The sequence below is a fragment of the Pseudophryne corroboree genome, chromosome 2, assembly GCF_028390025.1.
Source record: "Pseudophryne corroboree isolate aPseCor3 chromosome 2, aPseCor3.hap2, whole genome shotgun sequence".
Classification (NCBI taxonomy): domain Eukaryota; kingdom Metazoa; phylum Chordata; class Amphibia; order Anura; family Myobatrachidae; genus Pseudophryne; species Pseudophryne corroboree.
In genome coordinates, this window is record NC_086445.1 from 312,925,877 (window position 1) to 312,950,031 (window position 24,155).

Genomic DNA, 24,155 nt, shown 5'->3' on the forward strand with positions numbered 1-24,155 from the left:
TTCTTTTGTTTTTTGGATTCAGTCTGATTTTAAAGTTGAGCAGCTGCACTTCCAATTGAGTAATAAAAACAATAATAGTTACTTTAAATTGCATTTTTGGGACTATTTTGCATAACTTATCCACAAGACCCATCTCTGTATTAAACTGCTAAAAACCAGTAGCACCAACTAAGTGGTACGCTAACCACAAACATCACTTAACCTGGACAAACTGTGATCTAGATTTTTAAACATTAGTGGTGAAGTCCTGATCAATAACAACTCCTTGTCCATTAAATTCCAGGGGGTCCTTAGTCCTGGGAATCCGTCAGATATCACCATCTTTGTATTGCAAAATTTTGCAGTAAATGTCCTCAGAGGATCCCCATGTGGAAGAGGACTTGTAGATATGCAGTGAGCTCCCTCAGTGGCAAACTGAGGGAGTTAAAGGTGCCACTCCCAAAAGTGGTAGTCATCCAGGTTTCCAGGGAATGTTCAGGAATGTTACCTTCTGCCTTCTCAGGTAAACCAACCAAAGAAACATTATTGTGGCGAAGACGTCCCTCCATGTCAACCAATATACATTGACATGCAACAATTGAGATTCTAATGAGCTCAACCTGTCAGGAATATGGTAGTAATCCTCCAACATAAAGGTTTGGGTTTTCATCTCCCCAATCCTCCAAGAGTTACTGTATGGGACAGTAAATCAGCAGAAGAAGATTGAGCATCCGTGATTGGTATTAAAGAATTGGGACAGAAACAGAGTGGGAAAATTTTTCCAGCCTGGCAGCAGCCAAGGCCTGGGATTTTAGCAAACAGAGGAGAGGCTATAGCTTAAACAGTAAAGCAGGAGGTCATATAGATCAGCAGCAGTTGGAGGTGTCAGCAGAAGAAAAGAACCAGGAAAACAAACTGTAGAGTGCCAAGAAGAACAGATTCCTCCAAGCAGGAGGCACTTCAAGTTCCAGGGACCAATGATTACAGCACACAGTACTAGATCCAGGGGACAGGAACCTGGAGCAGTATGGAGATCCCAACATCTGAGGCACCAAAACCTACTGGAGAGCAACAGTAGTCCAAGAGAAGCAGCTGTTCACAAATAGCAGACAGCACCATAGAAGCAGAATATCCCCGCCAGAGGATGGAGCTTCAGCAGAGATGGGCCCAGGCAGGAAGCAGCGGAGACCGGAGACAGCAGTTAAGGACACATACAGCTACACTGGACCATCGGGAAAGGCTGTAAAGCTTGATACGCCCCGGGCAAGGGGGGTCCCAGGAGGCCAGAAGAGGATTATTAAGGCTAGAAAAGACAAGACACATGTTCTACTCCATTGTCAACCAAGCCACTCACCAAGGTCTAAGAGTTATTAATATCTTTTCATTTATAAATAGACCTTAATTATGTGTTTTAGTTATTTGTGAAAAATCTTCATTTACAAACCTGTTTTTAGTAACTTCCAGCTGTACTTCTTTTCAGTTGACAATTTTTTTTTCTCTAACGTCCTAGTGGATGCTGGGGACTCCGTCAGGACCATGGGGAATAGCGGCTCCGCAGGAGACAGGGCACAAAAGCAAGCTTTTAGGATCACATGGTGTGTACTGGCTCCTCCCCCTATGACCCTCCTCCAAGCCTCAGTTAGGTTTTTGTGCCCGGCCGAGAAGGGTGCAATCTAGGTGGCTCTCTTAAAGAGTTACTTAGAAAAAGTTTTTAGGTTCTTTATTTTCAGTGAGTCCTGCTGGCAACAGGCTCACTGCATCGAGGGACTTAGGGGAGAGATTTTCAACTCACCTGCGTGCAGGATGGATTGGATTCTTAGGCTACTGGACATAGCTCCAGAGGGAGTCGGAACACAGGGCTCGCCCTGGGGTTCGTCCCGGAGCCGCGCCGCCGACCCCCCTTGCAGACGCTGAAGATGAAGAGGTCCGGAACCAGGCGGCAGAAGACTCTCAGTCTTCATCAGGTAGCGCACAGCACTGCAGCTGTGCGCCATTGTTGTCAGCACACTTCACACAGCGGTCACGGAGGGTGCAGGGCGCTGGGGGGGGCGCCCTGGGCAGCAATGTATAATACCTGTATGGCGAAAAATACATCACATATAGCCCTTGAGGCTATATGGATGTATTTAACCCCTGCCAGATATCTAAAACTCCGGAGAAGAAGCCCGCCGAAAAGGGGGCGGGGCCTATTCTCCTCAGCACACAGCGCCATTTTCCCTCACAGAAAGGCTGGTGGGAAGGCTCCCATGCTCTCCCCTGCACTGCACTACAGAAACAGGGTTAAAACAGAGAGGGGGGGCACTGATTTGGCGATATGTATATATATTAAAATGCTATAAGGGAGGAACACTTATATAAAGGTTGTCCCTGGATAATTATAGCGTTTTGGTGTGTGCTGGCAAACTCTCCCTCTGTCTCCCCAAAGGGCTAGTGGGTCCTGTCCTCTATCAGAGCATTCCCTATGTGTGTGCTGTATGTCGGTACGTGTGTGTCGACATGTATGAGGAAAATATTGGTGAGGAGGCGGAGCAAATTGCCTGTAATGGTGATGTCACTCTCTAGGGAGTCGACACCGGAATGGATGGCTTATTTATGGAAATTACGTGACAATGTCAACACGCTGCAAGCCGGTTGACGACATGAGAGGGCCGGCGAACAAATTAGTATCTGTCCAGGCGTCTCAAACACCGTCAGGGGCTGTAAAATGCCCATTTACCTCAGTCGGTCGACACAGACCCAGACACGGACACTGATTTCAGTGTCGACGGTGAAGAAACAAACGTATTTTCTTTTAGGGCCACACGTTAAGGGCAATGAAGGAGGTGTTACATATTTCTGATACTCCAAGTACCACAAAAAAGGGTATTATGTGTGAGGTGAAAAAACTACCTGTAGTTTTTCCTGAATCAGATAAATTAAATGAAGTGTGTGATGATGCGTGGGTTTCCCCCGATAGAAAATTATTGGCGGTATACCTTTTCCCGCCAGAAGTTAAGGCGCGGTGAGAAACACCCCTCAGGGTGGATAAGGCGCTCACACGCTTATCAGAACAAGTGGCGGTACCATCTACGGATAGGGCCGTACTTAAGGAGCCAGCTGATAGGAGGCTGAAAAATATCCTAAAAAGTATACACACACATGCTGGTGTTATACTGCGACCAGCGATCGCCTCAGCCTGGATGTGCAGAGCTGAGGTGGCTTGGTCGGATTCCCTGACTAAAAATATTGATACCTTTGACAGGGACAGTATTTTATTGACTATAGAGCATTTAAAGGAAGCATTTCTATATATGCGAGATGCGCAGAGGGATATTTGCACTCTGGCATCAAGAGTAAATGCGATGTCCATATCTGCAAGAAGATGTTTATGGACACGACAGTGGTCAGGTGATGCAGATTCCAAACGGCACAAAGATGTATTGCCGTATAAAGGGGAGGAGTTATTTGGGGTCGGTCCATGGGACCTGGTGGCCAGGGCAACTGCTGGAAAATCCACCGTTTTTTACCCTAAGTCACATCTCTGCAGAAAAAGACACCGTCTTTTCAGCCTCAGTCCTTTCGTCCCTATAAGAGTCATATCTGCCCAGGGATAGAGGAAAGGGAAGAAGACTGCAGCAGGCAGCCCATTCCCAGGAACAGAAGCCCTCCACCGCTTCTACCAAGTTCTCAGCATGACGCTGGGACCGTACAGGACCCCTGGATCCTACAAGTAGTATCCAAGGGGTACAGATTGGAATGTCGAGAGGTTTCCCCCCTCGCAGGTTCCTGTAGTCTGCTGTACCAATGTCTCCCTCCGACAGGGAGGCAGTATTGAAAACAATTCACAAGCTGTATTCCCAGCAGGTGATAATAAATTTACCCCTCCGACAACAAGGAAAGGGGTATTACTCCACACTATATGGTGGTACTGAAGGCTAGGTGAGACCTATTCTAAATCTGAAAAATTTGAACACTTACAAGGGTTCAAATCCAGATGGAGTCACTCAGAGCAGTGATAGCAAAGAACAAGTGGACTATATGGTGTCCCGGGACATCAGGGATGCTTACCTCCATGTCCCAAAATTTGCCTTTTCTCACCAAGGGTACCTCAGGTTCGTGGTACAGAACTGTCACTATCAGTTTCAAGACGATGCCGTTGGATTGTCCAAGGCACCCCGGGTCCTTACCAAGGTAATGACCGAAAGGAGGATTCGTCTTCAAAGAAAATGGACGACCTCCTGATAAGAACAAGGTCCAGAGAACAGTTGGAGGTCGGAGTAGCACTATCTCAAGTAGTTCTACGACAGCACGGGTGGATTCTAAATATTCCAAAACCGCAGTTGTTCCGACGACACGTCTGCTGGTCCTAGGGATGATTCTGGACACAGTCCAGAAAAAGGTGTTTCTCCCAGAGGAGAAAGCCAGGGAGTTATCCGAGCTAATCGGGATCCTCCTAAAACCAGGAAAAGTGTCAGTGCATCATTGCACAAGAGTCCTGGTAAAAATGGTGGCTTATTACGAAGCGCTTCCATTCGGCAGATTTCACGCAAGAACTCTTCAGTGGGATCTGCTGGACAAATGGTCCGGATCGCATCTTCAGATGCATCAGCGGATAACCCTATATCCAATGACAAGGGTGTCTCTCCTGTGGTGATTACAGAGTGCTCATCTTCTAGAGGGCCGCAGATTCGGCATTCAGGATTGGATGCTCGTGACCACGGAGGCCAGCCTGAGAGGCTGGGGAGCAGTCACACAAGGAGTGTGATCAAGTCTGGAGAATTCTCTCCACATAAATATACTGGAGCTAAGAGCAAATTTATAATGCTCTAAGCTTAGCAAGACCTCTGCTTCAAGGTCAGCCGGTATTGATCCAGTGGGATAACATCACGGCAGTCGCCCACGTAAACAGAAAGGGCGGCACAAGAAGCAGGAGGGCAGTGGCAAAACTGCAAGGATTTTTCGCTAGGCGGAAAATCATGTGATAGCACTGTCAGCAGTGTTCATTCCGGGAGTGGACGACTGGGAAGCAGACTTCCTCAGCAGGCACGACCTCCACCCGGGAGAGTGGGAACTTCATCGGGAAGTTTTCCGCATGATTGTGAACCGTTGGGAAAGACCAAAGGTGGACATGATGGCGTCCCGCCCGAACAAAAAAATGGGACAGGTATTGCGCCAGGTCACGAGACCTTCAGGCGATAGCTGTGGACGTCCTGGTAACACCGTGGGTGTAACAGTCGGTGTATGTGTTCCCTTCTCTGCTTCTCATAACCAAGGTATTGAGAATTATAAGACATAGAGGAGTAAGAACTATACTCGTGGCTCCGGATTGGCCAAGAGGGGCTTGGTAACCGGAACTTCAAGAGATGCTCACAGAGGACTAATGGCCTCGGGAGCTAAGAAGGGATTTGCTTTCAGCAAGTACCATGTCTGTTCCAAGAGGAACCGTGGCATCGGCCTTTAAGAAAGGACCTGCTCCAGCAGGGACCTTGTCTGTCCAAGACTTACCGCGACTGCGTTTGACGGCATGGCGGTTTGAACGCCGGATCCTAAGGGAAAAGGCATTCCGGAAGAGGTCATACCTACCCTGGTCAAAGCCAGGAAGGAGGTGACCGCACAACGTTATCACCACATGTGGTAAAAATATGTTGCGTGGGTGAGGCCAGGAAGGCCCCACGAAAAAATTTCAACTAGGTCGATTTCTGCACTTCCTGCAAACAGGAGTGTCTATGAGCCTCAACTTGGGGTCCATTAAGGTTCAAGTTTCGGCCCTATAGATTTTCTTCCAGAAAAAATTGGCTTCAGTTCCTGAAGTCCAGACGTTTGTCAAGGGAGTATTGCATATACAGCCCTTGTGTGCCTCCAGTGGCACCGTGGGATCTCAACGTAGTGTTGGGATTCCTCAAATCATATTGGTTTGAACCACTCAAATCTGTGGATTTGAAATATCTCACATGGAAAGTGACCATGCTGTTGGCCCTGGCCTCGGCCAGGCGATTGTCAAAATTGGCGGCTTTGTCTTACAAAAGCCCATATTTGATTTTCCATTCGGACAGGGCAGAACTGCGGACTCGTCCCCAGTTTCTTCCTAAGGTGGTGTCAGCGTTTCATCTGAAACAACCTATTGTGGTGCCTGCGGCTACTAGGGACTTGGAGGACTCCAAGTTGCTAGACGTTGTCAGGGCCCTGAAAATATATATATATATATAATTCCAGGACGGCTGGAGTCAGAAAGTCTGACTTGCTGTTTATATTGTAGGCACCCAAAAAGCTGGGTGCTCCTGCTTCTAAGCAGACTATTGCTCGTTGGATTTGTAGTACAATTCAGCTTGCACATTCTGTGGCAGGCCTGTCACAGCCAAAATCTGTAAATGCCCATTCCACAAGGAAGGTGGGCTCATCTTGGGCGGCTGCCCGAGGGGTCTCGGCTTTACAACTTTGCCGAGCAGCTACTTGGTCAGGGGCAAACACGTTTGCTAAATTCTACAAATTTGATACCCTGGCTGAGGAGGACCTGGAGTTCTCTCATTCGGTGCTGCAGAGTCATCCGCACTCTCCCGCCCGTTTGGGAGCTTTGGTATAATCCCCATGGTCCTGACGGAGTCCCCAGCATCCACTAGGACGTTAGAGAAAATAAGATTTTACTTACCGATAAATCTATTTCTCATAGTCCGTAGTGGATGCTGGGCGCCCATCCCAAGTGCGGATTGTCTGCATTACGTGTACATAGTTATTGTTACAAAAAAATCGGGTTATTATTGTTGTGAGCCATCTTTTTTAGAGGCTACTTCATTGTTATCATACTGTTAACTGGGTTCAAATCACAAGTTGTACGGTGTGATTGGTGTGGCTGGTATGAGTCTTACCCGGGATTCAAGATCCTTCCTTATTGTGTACGCTCGTCCGGGCACAGTACCTAACTGAGGCTTGGAGGAGGGTCATAGGGGGAGGAGCCAGTACACACCATGTGATCCTAAAAGCTTGCTTTTGTGCCCTGTCTCCTGCGGAGCCGCTATTCCCCATGGTCCTGACGGAGTCCCCAGCATCCACTACGGACTATGAGAAATAGATTTATCGGTAAGTAAAATCTTATTTTTAATTAAAGATATTCATTCACTGTCCCCAATAGCCACGTTGTTATAAAAAGGAATCCTACAAAATGTGTTGGTTTCATAATTGTAGCAATCATTATTATTTTTTAAACATATGTGTTACGCAGACTACTCGGTATCTGGGTTGTCAGGTGGGACCAGGTGACGCTCAAGCAATTACCCCTTGCCCAGGAGTCTTTTAGCCTCCTGCGATGCTAGGATTCTCCTATAGCAGCTGCCTTTCCAGGGTGAATTAGGTCCACCCTGTACTCAGATGCCCCCAGTTTTTATGTATGAGCAAGGTGACTATTGAAGTCTGGGCAAGAGTAATGCAGTACTGTGAGACGTCACAGGACAACCTTGATAACCCTGCCCAATACTCAGACAGGAATAATAAACAAATTGTACACAGGTGCAACAATGTACAGGGTGGTACAATACTTCATGCTAATGATATGTAAATGCAACAATGCATAGGATGATATGAGCAACTTGGCTAAATACAGTATAAATGCAACAATACACAGGGTGGTATAATAATCCAACAGGTGGTATGTAAATGCAACAATGCACAGGATGATGTAATCAACTAAATATCAATGGATAATAAATGCAACAATGCACAGGATGATATAAATAATCAAATACAAGCAGTAACTCAAACTCTGAAAATAACCAATGCAAAATCCCAGGATTTAGCTTAAACTGTCTGATGTGGTTCTGAAGAAGCCCAGAATTTGATAGCAGGGTTGGCAACTGGAGCAGACCGAACTAACTGCACAGATTCTAGATTCCACCAAGGAAACAGGGACCGGACACAGGTACAAACAAGAAGCTATAGCCGGCCTCAGGTGAAGGGCAAGCTGGGTAATAAAAGAAGCCCCAATCAGGATGGCTGAAAAGGACAAGCCTCCTAAACACAAATTAACTGCAGCTGGAAAACCAGACACAAAAGTAATGGCCTAATTATCAGACAGGTGAAACTGCACAGACCAGGAGACCGGCTGCAGTTACACAGAACACAAACAGGAATGAGCCACAGCGGTGGCTCATGACAATATGAAAAATACATCTCAAACTCCGGTGTCCTGAAACCTAACCTTCACTATGCAAACAATAATCTTTTTCATTCTCCTTGCTCAGGGATTCAGTATATTATGTCGACATTGTCCATGACTCTGATGTAATGTCGACAATGTGTTTTTGATGTTTATCTAACCCTAACCCTGTACTGCAAATTTTGGCAATATCAGCATTTTCCAGGTGCTGTCATTTAAAGTGTGTCTACATCATGAATGTCAAACTTCTAGTGTCGACATTCTGAATATCAACATGGTCATTGTCAAAATTGCTGTCTCAGACTTGTTTGCAGAATTTCTCTCATGCGCAAATGTGTTTTGAGACTCTCCCCCTTTATTTACAATTTTATGTTTAATATTAGCAGTAAAAGGTATTGCATACAGATGTGACCTCATACACCTAGTCTATTTGCACCATATTGCACAAGACACATGAGGCTTGATTTAGAAGTGCACACATTGGTGATGTGGGACGCAAGCGGCTGATGTTTTCAGTCTGTGCATGCTTCGGAGAGGCACTGCGCATGTCTAATGGTTACCGCTCTGAGAAAATGCATCTCTTTTAGCAGTCAGATAACCTGGCCCTGTAACAACTAGATTAATCACTTGACCTCTTAGCAGTTTTTCCTGTGTACCTTCACAGACTTCTTCACAACACATCCTCAACACCTGAGTGCTGCAGTTATCGCACACTTTGTTTCCACTTCCATTTTACTCTTGTGAGCGGTGTCCTCGTTGTTGCTTTTTTCATTAATTGTGTTTCTTGTACTGCCTTTTTTATTTTGACTGTTAAAGTTGTCATTAACCTTTTTTCCAATGTAATTAGTTAGAAAGCTCTTCGCGGATGGCTGAAAGTTTCCCAACGAAGCAGTTCAAAACGTGACACCAGCAGACCATAAAATAAAACAAGGCCACTGCTGCTGTGTCCTGTTTGCTCACATGCATAATAAATAGCCGGATATTTACCAGCATGACAGAAAGTTTAAAATACACACAGGTCTATAGCTGTAATATGTGGTCATTTTCCAACTGCATTCACCATTATTACTGTGGTGATCTACACTTGCTCACATATTAGGGCCACATGCCTGATATTTGTGGTGATTTTACAGCGTGTGACCAGAATAAAAATAAATTGCTGATAACTGGATAATGTGTCACGCCACAGTGGTGGTACTCTTATTTTATCTGTGCGACTACCACCATAAGCTTTTAAAAAGTGCTGCCATGCCTTTAAAGAATTAGGCATAAGATAAGTAATACCCCTTTCACACCGCACAAATAACCCGGTATCGACCTGGCATATTGCACGGGTCAGCGTGTGTGAAACGGGCATAGCCGAAATCCCAGGTCACCTAACCCGGCAATTCAACCCGAGAATAAAGCAGTGTTATACCCGGGTTGAATACCGGGTCAGTGGCTGCGTAAACGGGCTCCCGGGTCGATGCATCTACTACAGCAGGGAGAGGTGGCGCGGAGATGATACTATCTCCCAGCGCCGACTCCGCCCCCCGCTGCTATGGCAACCCGCCCAGCATATTGCCGGGTTGGGGAAGCCTGCAGCAGCGGCCAATGCCGGATCCCACCCGGGAAGGACCCGTTTCCAATTCCCGAGTGATATCCGGCATTGGCAGTGTGAAAGGGGTATAAGATTGAAAATATTCAAGCAGCCAGCTAAAGATTTTGCCTTACTTTGGGCATGCTAGAAGGTTCATGCTAGAATAAGGTCATAATATTTTACTGTAGAAACTAAACCAGCATTTCCACATAGATTTTTTTTTTTCTTTAAGTAGGAAGTTATTCACCTTTTTAAGCATACATCATTTTTCTTAGCTGTTCTCCTACAAATCATTATCTAATTTTCAAAATCTCTCCGGAGTTCAAAAAAGTATGGCTGTCAGTACCACATAGGCCAGGGGTGGGCAAACTACGGCCCGCGGGCCACATGCGGCCCGTGAACTGATCCTGCCCGGCCCGCATCAGTGTGCAATGACAAGCGCCCAAACTGGCTGAGCTGCTTGTCATTGCGCTGCATTACCTCTGAGCCGTGAGCGGCGGTGCTGCTGGTCATGTTGGGTACAGCCGAACAGATTACCTGTGATATCAGGCACTGTTGGGGGTGGAGCCAAAGGCAGAGCGGCAGCGTGGATGGGGACGGCGTGTGGCGGGCAGTTTGAACACATGCAGCAGCACAGGCACAGCACTATCTGGACTCGGGGAAGAGCACCTAAGTAAGGTATATGTTTGGATGGCAGGTGGCAGCGGGACCTGCCTGGCAGGGGTGCCAGGGTGGGGGCAGCTGGCAATTCTGTCCAGGGAGGGAAGCTGGTAACTTTGTCTGGGGAGGGGAGCTGATTATTTTGTCCACGGAGGGAGGAGATGAGAAGATAACTGTAAAAAGTTTGTTTTTTTAATTATTATTATTATTATTATTATTATTAAATGTGATTGTTAGCAAGTGGTGGTTTGACACCTGACTATTCAATGTCGGTGGCAGTAGGGAATGCACTCGAAGCATAATCTGTGATAAGTACCCTGCTGGAGCCACATTGTTTTGTGTGCGGCCCTCGATATTCACTGTAAAGTGTTAAGTGGCCCCCCAGCTGAAATAATTGCCCACCCCTGACATAGGCTCACAGCACTCAGTATGTCATGTGCAAGCAGAAGTTATAGAAAGAGGGGGAGGATTTTACAGTGTAAACACAATTTAGAGTTGCTTTCCAAAGCATCTGTACTTACTGCAGCCGCATGTCTGTACACAACTGCTGCATTCGGGTGGTTTGCACACCGGCCGCAGTGCGCGCGTGCGACCCTACACCTTGCAGCCACATCCTGGAATTCAATTTCTGATGCATCGGGAGGCGTCACCACACATGCTGGCTGCTTTGTCCTGTGCTGGGCAGCCCTTAGCATGTGAGGAGATGGAGGGAGATCTTATTGCATATGCAGCAGTCTGCGTCCATCTCTGAATCAGGTCCTATGTGCCAGTTGACTGTGGTTGTCATCGTAAATCATGTGACACTACTGGGAAATCTGCAGAATTATTAATCATTAATCTTTCTTATACCCCCACACAGTGATTAAATCAATGCTGTAAAATATCTAAATCAGTATTAGTTTAGTAGTACCATAACCAAATTATATTGAGGTTGTCTAATATCAATTCTCTATTTGTCTACTCCAAATTAATTAATAACTAGTAAGTAATAAAATGACATACATTTCCAGCCACTACACATTTTTTATTTCACTATGTGTGTCCCAACCCATTAGATTAGCATTTATAGTGAAATGCTATAAGTGAATCTGTGTACCACTTCTGAAGATTATAGTTGTAAACTATTTCTATTTCCTACCTATTTTATTTGTAACCTCAACTGCAACAAACAACATAATTATTAATGGTGTCTTAAGATTATTACTTATACCCCTTTTCCACTGATCAAATAACCCAGGTTATTGCCGGGTCCACCTGCGTAGTGCCTCAGTCGAAACTGCTCCCAAAACAATAACAGTCTGACCCGTGAAACGATCAGTTGAACACGGGTAGGACCTGGGTTATGCAGCAGTGGAAACGGACCCTAACTGGATTATGTGACCCGAGTAATGCTTCTAGATGGTGATTGGAGTTTCTGGGGCACTGGCAGATGATGTCATCGGTCAGTACCCCACACGGCACATGCAGAATCACAGCAACTGCTACACTGATGCTGATATCACAGAGCACTTGCAGCCTGCAACACAGCCTCAGCTTGCAGCCTGAATTGCACCGCACACCACAGCCTTAACTGCAGCCCATAGCCTGATCTTCAGCTTGAGCTCACCCTGAAATGCATCCACAGCCTGACTCACTATTTGACCTGCAACCTGAAACACAGCATCATGTTTTCTTCCACCACCTGGACCAAGGCCGAAATAAGAGAGCTACTGCTTATTAGGGATAAGAGAAATTAGATGCCAGGTGACAGGCACTGTTAAAGGTGCGGTTGTGTACTGGAATATTTCCCAGATGCTGGCACCCCGGGAATACCTCGATCACAGCAACAAGTGATAAACAAGTTAAAGGCTTTGCGCAAGCACTTCACAAAAGTGCATGATCAGAAGTGCAAGAAAAATAGTGCAACACGTCAGGGATAGGTCTTTCACAATTTGTGTACAAGCGTATTCAGAAATACACTGCTGACAAACCCCATAGCACTGTCCTCTTTAAGCGTGCCATCCTACTCCAGTCAGATGGAGAACAGTCAGGAGGCACCGGCCAGTACGTATTCTGCCATATCGTGCTCAGAATGGTGGCGGCCCAGATGTAATCTGCACTGGCGTCATGCTCCCCCTAGTAGCCTGCTACATCACTTGGAGTGCCCCCTACCTCAGTGTCCTGCACATTCCACTCCAGGAGGAAGTGATCATTTTGGATCTCACAAATATTAAGCAGAATGCAGCAGGCTGCTTCTACAAGGGGCATTATTTTTAAATCCACATTATTCCTCTTCATGAGACAGCGCCAACATCCTTTTAAATGGCAAAATGCATTTTCTACAGCCATCCGGGTAGAACTTAGGGTGTAAAAGGTATGCCGGATCGCCGATGATGTGGACTAGTATCTCCACTTCATTTACGGTCACCGATTTCTCTTTAAAAAAAATATAATATTTTCATATTGTAGAGGTGGCATAAGTGTATTCACATGAAGTTCATGTAGGTGATTACAATGTTATGTGTAAATCACTGCAGAATATATGTGTTTGCAAACAGTATAAAGTCTTGTCTCTCCTGCACACATTTTGCAGCGCCTCACACTTAAAACTTCACAACAGTTGCTATATCTCTTGAGCTAACAATCTATTAACTATTACATGGACACACCCTATATATTTATATGGATATTTGGGGTATAGACAGAAATTCCCCCAAGGGTCTATTATGCTGACTCAGAGGTCAAGTTTCACCAGGTAAGTGGAAGTAATGCTGGTCATCACACTGCCGCGCTAGCACATCTGACAACTAGGAGATGGGGGAATATTACAGGACCTGTAAACACATGATTATAGGTTTAGAGGAGATAGGATACTGTAGATTCTTGGGCCAGTCAGCATGAAAGGTACTTTGTGTGGTGGTGGTGGTGGTCTCTGATCCACATTCTCCATTCTATCACGGTGCTCAGTGTAATGATGAATGTGACGTTGGATGATATCAGTGCTTTCCTCCTGTGCAAATATTGGCATCGAGATCAAGCCCCCTCAGCCAAGAATTGCGCTCTCCTCCTCCAACCCTGCACTAGGTAGCACAGGGAGCAACCTCTCTGTAGCCAGTCAGGAACTCAGAGCTACACTCAGGTTCCCTGTCGGCCATGATTGCTGCAGTGCTGTGAGCAGTACCCACCTCTCCCTTTTGTGACCTCCTGTTTGTCAGCCTGGAAAAGTCAATTTTATTGACATCCATAGGGTTTTGCAGGACTGACCCGGTTTCAGTGGAAACGTGGTCTGAAGCCAAGTATGACTCGGGTTGCATGTGTGTTCAAAATCCTGGGTCAGACCCGAAATTTTGGTGGAAAAGGGGTTTTAGTTAACGTCTTTCTTGGTTTATTTTAATAAAAATATATGATTAACTGGTATTCATGAGCAATGTAAGCAAAAGCAATTATGTAATTCGCCAACAATGATAGTGGGTCACTATAATTACTCCTAGAATTTACCTGAATAGCATTCACAAAAGGATTGGAACCGTATGTACAGTATAGAGGGAAATGATATTCCTGCTCGCAGGCTGCATAGTTACAGGTTTGGTGTGTCCATGCTCTCCTTACTTATATTGTTCAGAGATTAAGTTTAAATTCCCAATTATATGGAACATTATATTTTTATAACAGATTAGACACTGCTGAATGTCTGCTAATTGGTTAATCCAGTGGTTCCCAAACTGTGTGCCGTGGCACCCTGGGGTGCCGCGGGACACTTGCAGGGGTGCCTCGGGTTGGTGGTCCAGAACCAATTCAAAATATTTATTATCCATGTAATAGGAAAAACTAGTACTTGTGGCTGCCAGTCATAAAATATGTGTACAAACAGAAGCAAATCTTGTCCCTCACCACATAACTGAACCTAAGTATGACATATAAACATAATTTACTTAATTTCATATTTTTTATAAATTTCCCAATTAGAAACTTTTGGACTAGGGGTGCCATGATAAAAATTCTGATACTCTAGGGCGCCGTGATTCAAAAAAGTTTGGGAACCACTGGGTTAATCTGTGGTCTCAGTCACTGCAGCTCACTAAACCTGAGACATCTCAGTGATGGAGACTCTTAAACTGGTCATACACTCAGTGTTATTAATCTGTTGTTACAATATTACTACATATGTTGTCCAACATTAGTGTTATGGCTTTTACTAGTTTAAAAACAAAAACAAATTGATCAGTTCATTATGAGGCCTGGTCAGAAAATGATCACTGTCAGCTTATGTGTGTTCACCGTCCAAACGTTGCAGCTGGTCAGCTTGTGTCATTCAGCCACTGTGCCCCAGAGCAGAACGTGGAATATCTTCCTTATTTGGTCCTTTTATAGTGGCCTATCTGGAAAGTTATGCTGTCGCTCACTTTAAGGCTGACAGTGGATCCTTCTTCTCCTATGGTCCTGCAATGGAAGCGCAATAATAACATACTGATGTGACATGATAACCTAATTCTAGGAACTATGTTTCCCCCGGTTCATCATTGCTGTGTGACCGTATCATACAGCCCACCAAGAACCTTTGGAATCTGGTGGACGACTCTGCAATAGATAGCACCTATCCTTGTGTATCCATGCCTATTTCCCTATAGATTGTAAGCTTGCGAGTAGGGCCCTCCTACCTCTATGACTGTTTGTTATTACCCAGTTTTGTTATATCATTGTTATTTCCAATTGTAAAGCGCAACGGAATTTGCTGCGCTATATAAGAAACTTAATAAATAATAAATAACTAATTCCTGTTCTGTTAAAGTCCTGCCCAGCGTCTCTGGCCTACTTGGGTGTTTTGCTGCATCTGCAATACAAATAAGAGGCCAAAGGAAAGGAGGTGGTATACTGCACCTCTAGAAGAGACTCGGTCACACCGGACATCTCACGCTGTATGGCATATGGACACTTAAGTGTATGCGGATACATCTGGATTCACATTGTCATAGCTATCTTATAACAATATTGTGTACACTTCTTGAAAATCTGGAGATTATGAACATCTTACGAGCTTCTCTCCTATATAATTTTCTCATGACATTTTACAGGAGCTGGCTGAAATGAAGCAAGTTTTACTAGGTCTTCATAATAAACGTCAAGTGGAAGGTTTACCTCGCTCTAAAGAACATGCAAGGAATCTAACAAGCAAAGTTAAATCCAGGTCTCCTGAACATGGGCTGCAGTCTCGTCAGGATGAAAACGTATTTATACCTCAGCCGACTTTGTTTGTAAGTGTTTCATCTTTGCTTTTAATGCTGTTTATAGTTAATGGTAAACTGCCATTTGTTACAGGTGACAGTTTTTATAACAGCCATAAAATTGTGGATTGTGAATTCTTTGTTTATCTGCAATTTTTATGACTTTACTTGAAGTTTTTAACTTCCACTGTGCCTGACACTTGTTTGCTGGTTTTGGTTCTGACATTGATGTGTTTATTTTTAACATTAACTCTCTTAACTAACTAGAAAGCATTTCTAAAATAAAACAAATGAGTTATGTAGGCTGCTTAGCGAAGGACAATGTCACTTGGGAAAAGTATGATTTGTCATTGCTTTATTGTACTTTTATTTTATTTTTTTGTTCCTCATGACAATATAATTATATATAGCATAAAGGTTGTATACACCTCTTGCAGTAAATGTCAGTTTCTGCTTCAGACAACATTCATTTTTAAAAGGGGGAAATACACTATTAGCCGCTTACTGTAGATCCCGTCTGCAGCTTTTAATGCCCCCTCTTTTTCCAAACCTAAAAACAAGAGAGCACATTTTACAGAAACGGGAATCGAGAGGTCTGAAAACATGTAGATTTTAGAGTTAGTTCTAACATTTTAATGTGTTTCAAGGAGTTAAAATGGTCTGTCATTTCTGACATATTGAACTAGGTTTTGCTAATGTCAGGAAGGCATATACTTTAGGACGCATGTAATAGCCTGTCTGTCTATGCCAGGGGTGGGGAACCTCCGGCCCGCGGGCCGTATACGGCCCGCAAAGCCGTTTGGTCCGGCCCACCAGCTTCTGTCAGTGAGACGCTGCTGCTCAGTCCGGCGGCAGCGTGTCTCAGCTGTCAGAACAGGGAGACAGGGAGGAGAGCGCGGCTGTCGAGTGGGAGCGGCGGCGTGTAGTACTGCAAACCAGCCGCCGGTCCGTGAACCAATCAGAGCTCGCGGACCGGCAGCCAATCAGGAGCCGCGGCTGCCGGTCCGCGAGCTCTGATTGGCTCTCGAACCGGCGGCTGGTTTGAAGTACTACACGCCGCCGCTCCCACCCGACAGCCGCGCTCTCCTCCGTGTCCCAGGAGGGGAGGGGGGAGGGCATCTGTATACCTGGCACTGTGGGGGCATCTGTATACCTGGCACTGTGGGGGGCATTTGTATACCTGGCACTGTGGGGGCATCTGTATAGCTGGCACTGTGGGGGCATCTGTATACCTGGCACTGTGGGGGGCATTTGTATACCTGGCACTGTGGGGGCATCTGTATACCTGGCACTGTGGGGGGCATTTGTATACCTGGCACTGTGGGGGCATTTGTATACCTGGCACTGTGGGGGCATCTGTATACCTGGCACTGTGGGGACATCTGTATACCTGGCACTGTGGGGGCATCTGTATACCTGGCACTGTGGGGGGCATTTGTATACCTGGCACTGTGGGGGGCATTTGTATACCTGGCACTGTGGGGGCATTTGTATACCTGGCACTGTGGGGGCATCTGTATAACTGGCACTGTGGGGGGCATTTGTATACCTGGCACTGTGGGGGCATCTGTATACCTGGCACTGTGGGGACATCTGTATACCTGGCACTGTGAGGGGCATCTGTATACCTGGCACTGTGGGGGCATCTGTATACCTGGCACTGTGGGGACATCTGTATACCTGGCACTGTGAGGGGCATTTGTATACCTGGCACTGTGAGGGGCATTTGTATACCTGGCACTGTGAGGGGCATTTGTATACCTGGCACTGGGGGCATTTGTATACCTGGCACTGTGGGGGCAATTGTGGATCTGGCACCGCACTATTGGGGGCATATGTGTATCACGTCCCATTTTAACTGGCCACACCCATTTTTTGGGCGCGTGCGCGCCTCTGGCGCGCAGACACAGTACCTCTAAGGGGCAGACCTACTGGGGGGCAGGGTAATTTTTTAAGTTGAGAATTTTTGTATGGCCCCCGAAGGATTTTATAAATATCCAAATGGCCCTCGGTAGAAAAAAGGTTCCCCACCCCTGGTCTATGCCCTAGACACCAGCCCAAACTGCTTGCAATGGGATCAGCACTAAATCCCGCTGGACGGGATCCCGGCGGTCGAAATACCGACGCCGGAATCCCGACCACACAATCCCGACAGGGGTGGCTAGCGGAACGTGGCCCCTTGCGGGCTCGCTTCGCTCGCCACGCTATTATATTCTCCCTCTATGGGTGTCGTGGACACCCACGGAGGGAAAATGTCGGGATTGTGCTGGTCGGGATTCCGGCGTAGGTATTTCGACCGTCGGGATCCCGTCCAGGGGGATCTTGACCGCCTCCCCTTGCAATATATAGCTGATTTTACCTATGATTTTAACTATATGCAACAGAATTGTTGAAGAATAGCCAGTTACTTCTAGTTATGATTACACTCTTACATATGATATTTTCCAATATAGGTGATGCAATAAATTGTAATCTACTCTTCTTATTTAACATATTGTTCCACTTTCAGTCACAGTAGTCTTAATGCACATTGTAATGTTTTATATTGACAATTTCATACACAAGTAATAGTCTGTCTATACAAAAAGTAATTCTAGGATGTTTATGACACTTAACGGTTCATGATTAAATGATGGTGTGTCTGTGGACCACCAACTACTGTATTAAAATCATATAATAGGGCTTGTTTGTAAATCTAGAACAGGAAAAGACATTTTCTGAAAAGGTGTAAAATTAATTTTCATTCTTTAGGAGGGATTAAATTAGCTGTGTTAACCTGTATTCAGGGGCTAATGCGGCTAAAAGCAGCTTAACATGGCCATCCGCAAGTTTTTTGCTATCCAGTTAGTCACCGAAACTAATGAAGCTTTTATCTCGCAACCCCTGAACAAACGGAATGTTTGTGAAAATCTCTTTAAAGTTAAAAATGTAGGGACTTGGTTCAGAGCCCCTGTGACGAACCAACAATCCTCCCCCCCCCCCCCCCTTCCCCCCCTTCGATTGCTGCCCAATGATACACAGGAAAAAAAATTATTAGCTCAATCTGGCCAATAATTACATGTCATTTTTGTGGTGATATTTGCAAAATGCAGAATAATGGATTCATTGATGTGGGATATCTATATGGGCATTTGTATTGCTGGGACAGGAATTTTATGGTATGCAGGTGGATGTTGCAGAGTTTATATGACACATTTTTTAAAGTGTCTTAAATGGACGAAAAAATATAGATGCATGGTGTAATGGTTAGCATTACTGCCTCACAGCACGGTCATGGGTTCATAGAAATAGAGAATTTGACGGCAGCTAAGAACCACTTGGCCCATCAAGTCTGCCCTTTTTTACCTCTTGGTAACCTCAACCCTATTTGAGCCTTAGTTCTTTGTAAGGATGTTCATAGAAACATAGAATTTCATGGGATGGCTTCGATTCCCATCATGGCCCTATTTGTTTGGCGTTTGTATATTTTCCTCGTGCTTACATGGGTCTCCTCCAGGCACTCGGGTTTCCTCCCACACTCCAAATATATACTGGTAGGTTAATTGGTTCTTATCTACCATCAAATTCTCTGTTTCTACCATATACAGTAATAGCCACATTCATTCAAGCTGTAGTAAACAAAAATGTTTCCCTCTTTGTATCTTTGGCTATTTTCATAAGGGGGTATCTTGATGCAACACTGCAAAATTTCTTAGTTATGCAACTTGAAATATTAAGTGTTATTTATCGTCTCCTATGATAAAACAAGTGCGATGTCTGGCTCGCTATATTGGCTCCTGTTAACATGGACTTTCAGGCAGTATTGTCAGTAGCAGTAGCCTGTAGTGCAGCCACACGCATGATGTCTGAGGGGCTTGCCAAACCAAAGTACCTTTTGAGATTGGGTGGTATAACATCTAGTGTTCCATCCAAACTAAAAATTCAGTTTTGGGTGGAATTATTGTTTTTGATAACCACGCATTGTGATCCAGGCTCACCTGTCTAGTAGGTCAAATTGAACAAACATATTGTGACCTGATTGTACAGATCTGGTTGTCCTGAAATGAAAACCAACAATCTGATTTCCCAAATTTCATAGGTATTCTACTTTCAGCTGGGCAGATTTCATAGCCTGCATTATTAAATCTTATCAACTGGAATTTTGGCGGCTTGATTATAACTATAGTTAGCAGACTAAATCGCACTGTATGTAGCCAGCCATATACTTTTTGTGCAGTTATATTGGTAATAATGCAATACAATAAAATGCAATGCATTGGGAACATCGTTTGACTTAAAACTTAATTATTTGTTGTTTGTCTTTGTTTTTAATTGTGGCAGACAAAGAAGGAAGCACCGGAATGGTACAAACGATTGAAGAAGACAACATAGAAGATATCACATTGTCTACATTAAAGTCTTTCAGATCTATTTTTTATTTAATCATGTGATAAAAAATATATTTTTTACTCAATTTTAAGCAATGTTGACAGTGTGTAATAAACATAACCATATTGTCACAGTCATGTGTATCTAATATGACCTAAAATTTTTGTTTCTTTGTTTGTTTGTTTGTTTTTATATCAGTTTAAGTAAGATTTCATGTCTATTAGTATGTTAATAAGATACGTCATAAACAAGGAAGGCTTTTATGCTGTTCTCAAGAATACAGGCCCAGATTTTCTACTCACCATGGAATGCAAATGATCACCTTTTCATGTATTTTGTGCATATCCAGACTGTTTAAAAATATCTTTTACATGGATAGCTACAAACTGAAAGTGCATTCTGCCGTTGTCACTGGTGTAGAGAAGAGACAAGCCAATGGCTGGTTAAACTAGGCAGGTTCATTCGTCTGCTAAATAGCCTGATAACAGTAGTAACATAATCAGTGCTACAACATGTCTACCTGATTGGCTGGAGAGATTACATGTGACCTGCATGTTCTCTCTAAGCAAATCAGCTATTATAGAATTAATGCAAGCTAAGATACAGAACTATAACAGAAAAACAATTCTATGAAAATATTTAACATAAACCACTGTAGCAAGATATAAGACAAATTTTGGTATTACCACTGCATTCCCCTGGTGGGTCCTTCATGTCCCAGTCAGACACGGTTACTGTTTATTTTTCCCAGGCAGTTGAAGTGATCCGCTTTCTTGCAGACAAGATACCATTGCAAAATGTGTAAGTTGAATGAGGCAAGTGTCCTAATGGTCTGTTCAATAACTCAAACAAAAAGTCTAACTCTATTTATACTGACGGAAATTTTTTCTGTGGTGCCAATATCCAAGCAACCCTAAAGATCTCTGTGTACGACATCACATAGTGTGGACATAATACGTGTACTCCGGGACATACACACACTATGATAATTATTACATAGTGTGGACATAATACATGTACTCCTGGACGTACACACGCTCTGATAATTATTACATAGTGTGGACATAATACATGTACACCTGGACATACACACGCTCTGATAATTATTACATAGTGTGGACCTATACATGTACTCCTGGACATACACACGCTCTGATAATTATTACATAGTGTGGACATAATACATGTACACCTGGACATACACACCTTCTGATAATTATTACATAGTGTGGACATATACATGTACACCTGGACATACACACGTTCTGATAATTATTACATAGTGTGGGCATAATACATGTACTCCTGGACATACACACGTTCTGATAATTATTACATAGTGTGGGCATAATACATGTACTCCTGGACATACACACGTTCTGATAATTATTACATAGTGTGGACATAATACATGTACACCTGGACATACACACGCTCTGATAATTATTACATAGTGTGGACATAATACATGTACACCTGGACATACACACGCTCTGATAATTATTACATAGTGTGGACCTATACATGTACTCCTGGACATACACACCTTCTGATAATTATTACATAGTGTGGACATATACATGTACACCTGGACATACACACGTTCTGATAATTATTACATAGTGTGGGCATAATACATGTACTCCTGGACATACACACGTTCTGATAATTATTACATAGTGTGGGCATAATACATGTACTCCTGGACATACACACGTTCTGATAATTATTACATAGTGTGGACATAATACATGTACACCTGGACATACACACGCTCTGATAATTATTACATAGTGTGGACATATACATGTACACCTGGACATAAACACGTTCTGATAATTATTACATAGTGTGGACATAATACATGTACTCCTGGACATATACACGCTCTGATAATTATTACATAGTATGGACATATACATGTACACCTGGACTGTAAATGTCAAATTGCTTTCTAACAAATATTTAAAATGCCCGCTCTAATATATAATGTGGACGCCTGCGCATCTTATTACCATGTGCTATGAATGTGCGCTATACATCGCAAAACACTGCATCCCATAAGAGAAAACAATACACCCACACTAATTCAAATACATACATGGCCAGCGATACAATTATCATATTTTGCTCAAATAAAGTCTCCATTCCATATCACTCTCTCTCTCTGTAAAATCATGCAGCCACTGGACAGTCAACATCTCCACCATCATCTGGGACAAAAGAGCAGAGAGCTCTTTGGGGGAGTGCACACATCTCTTGTTACTAGTCTAGGGGAGGGAACTTTCTCATTCATGATGAGTCACTGGTCAGTTCATATGCAAGCGACGTCCAGCCTTGATGGTGTAATTACAGGAGATAGCCACTGGTCAGGCATGCTGTCTTCCAGGAAATCCATTGTTCTAATAAGAATGACTTTAGCTTTCATACATTTAATCATATCTACTAATAGCAATGTGCTACAACTTAATCACAGTCATAAAATGAATCTACACATTAATCTGGTTACTGTGACACCAAACGCGACATGTCCATCTTGCTCCGCTCCAATAATACACATACATGACGTTACTCCATTATATAATTTAAAAAATTATGATGTCTGGCGCTTGATATGTTCAATTTATGTGCTGTATGAAATATGTGTTGAATATATCTTTGTGGCATGTCTGTGTAAATGCATGTTACCAAATTTGCTGTGCTCGCTGCGCGTATTTGCAAGCTTAGCGACTCATGTGTGGAGTCTGTATGTTCTCTCTATGTAATATTTTTGACTTCGACAGTCCACCCTTTGGTTAACATAAGAAAAAATATTTCAGACAATCGGTGACCTAGACACACGTATGTATTCATTTCGCAAATCAGACACTTGACTATATTTGGGGAAGACAGGGAGAAGGACGAGACATCCTCTATATGCACTCGGCGGTCACGGGACCACTGGTTGGGTGTGGGACAACATTCAACTTATAGAGTGCTGGGACAGTGCTTTGTCTATAATGTCTGATTTGAATAAACATTTCACACTTACATGTACCTACGTCTTCGTACACTGATGTTGGATTCGATTGAGGTTCTGCTGGGTAGAGGGAGAAAACACAAACAAATCGTGAAAGTGACATATAAAATTTTCATGATTTACATATTCCTATCATTTTCTGAACATTGTTTCCATTTCTAGAACGTATGCTAGTTCTGTTTCATCATTGAGCAAGGGTTATAAGTAGTGTCTTTCCTAGATAACATAAACCTTCAGAGTTCGGGGAGAGCCACTCATAAACCTTTCTTCCACATATATTAATGAGCTCTTTATCTGCAATGTGTGAATAGCCATTGTCTGATTGTTCCTGATTACCTCCCAATTTCCTGAAATTGGTGAGATTTAAACATACCAAGGATTTATCTATAGTACTGGTGGATCTTAAGACTAGGGGGTCTAGTTATATTATATTCTTTGTCCACCGGTCCCCTCCCCCTTCCGTGTAATTCAAATATCTCAGCTAACTCAAAAAAAATGGCACTAATCCTGCATCTTTTTGTCTTAGAGGTACCTGTGAGCACATCCAACATTCCGTTTGGTTTAAGACCTTACCCACTAGTGAGTGGTAATCACTCAAGGGATGTTTGTCACCTTATTGCTAGACTGACATCTCTGGATGCTCTCATCTTCAAATATGGGGTCACAATAACTACAAAATACAGTATTCCTCAGACAATAGCCTATCACGTTACCTCCGAACTCCGTAACTACTAGACCTATGATTTTCTCTGTCTTTAACAAACTGATAGGCTAATCCTGGGATCCTATAAGGAAGTCACTCCTTCCTCCAGAACCAGTTCCAGTCCCACACTCGACTCCTCATGAAAAAATTTGGAAAAATAGAATGTCCTGAAAAAAATGTTCGTCAGCGGGAAAGAGACAAAAGAGAAATAGAACAAAACAACTCTTGTTCATAGCAAATCAATTACAACGACTGGTCTTTCTGTAATCCTTTAGTATGGTCAGGTAGTGTTCAGCAGTGCTGCCTCTCAGTCTTCACGGAACAGACTCTCTGGTGATACTTTTGCGATCTCACTCCATTTACGAGTACCTTACGGACTACCGACTTTCCTGCAATGGGAATCGTGGACCCAAGTCTCTCTCTCGGCTACTTTCACTGGGGTAGTGCTGTCAACAAAACTTGGTATGGTCCTTCCCACCTGTCTATTAGGCAACCTGAGCGTAAGAACAATCACACAGTCT

The 24,155-nt window shown here is 43.9% G+C and overlaps 1 protein-coding gene across 3 annotated transcripts in view; it reads left to right on the forward strand.

Annotated features, from left to right (window-relative positions):
• The window catches only part of PIBF1 (progesterone immunomodulatory binding factor 1), a 504,884-nt gene extending 484,837 nt beyond the window's left edge, over positions 1 to 20,047 (forward strand). For all 3 annotated transcript variants that reach the window (XM_063952932.1, XM_063952931.1, XM_063952930.1), the window contains 2 exons: positions 15,395 to 15,574; positions 19,865 to 20,047. In XM_063952932.1, coding sequence (XP_063809002.1) covers positions 15,395 to 15,574; positions 19,865 to 19,915 — 231 coding nt within the window. In that variant the 3' untranslated portion in view covers positions 19,916 to 20,047. The remainder of the gene's footprint in view (positions 1 to 15,394; positions 15,575 to 19,864) is intronic.
• The last annotated feature ends 4,108 nt before the right edge of the window (positions 20,048 to 24,155 follow it).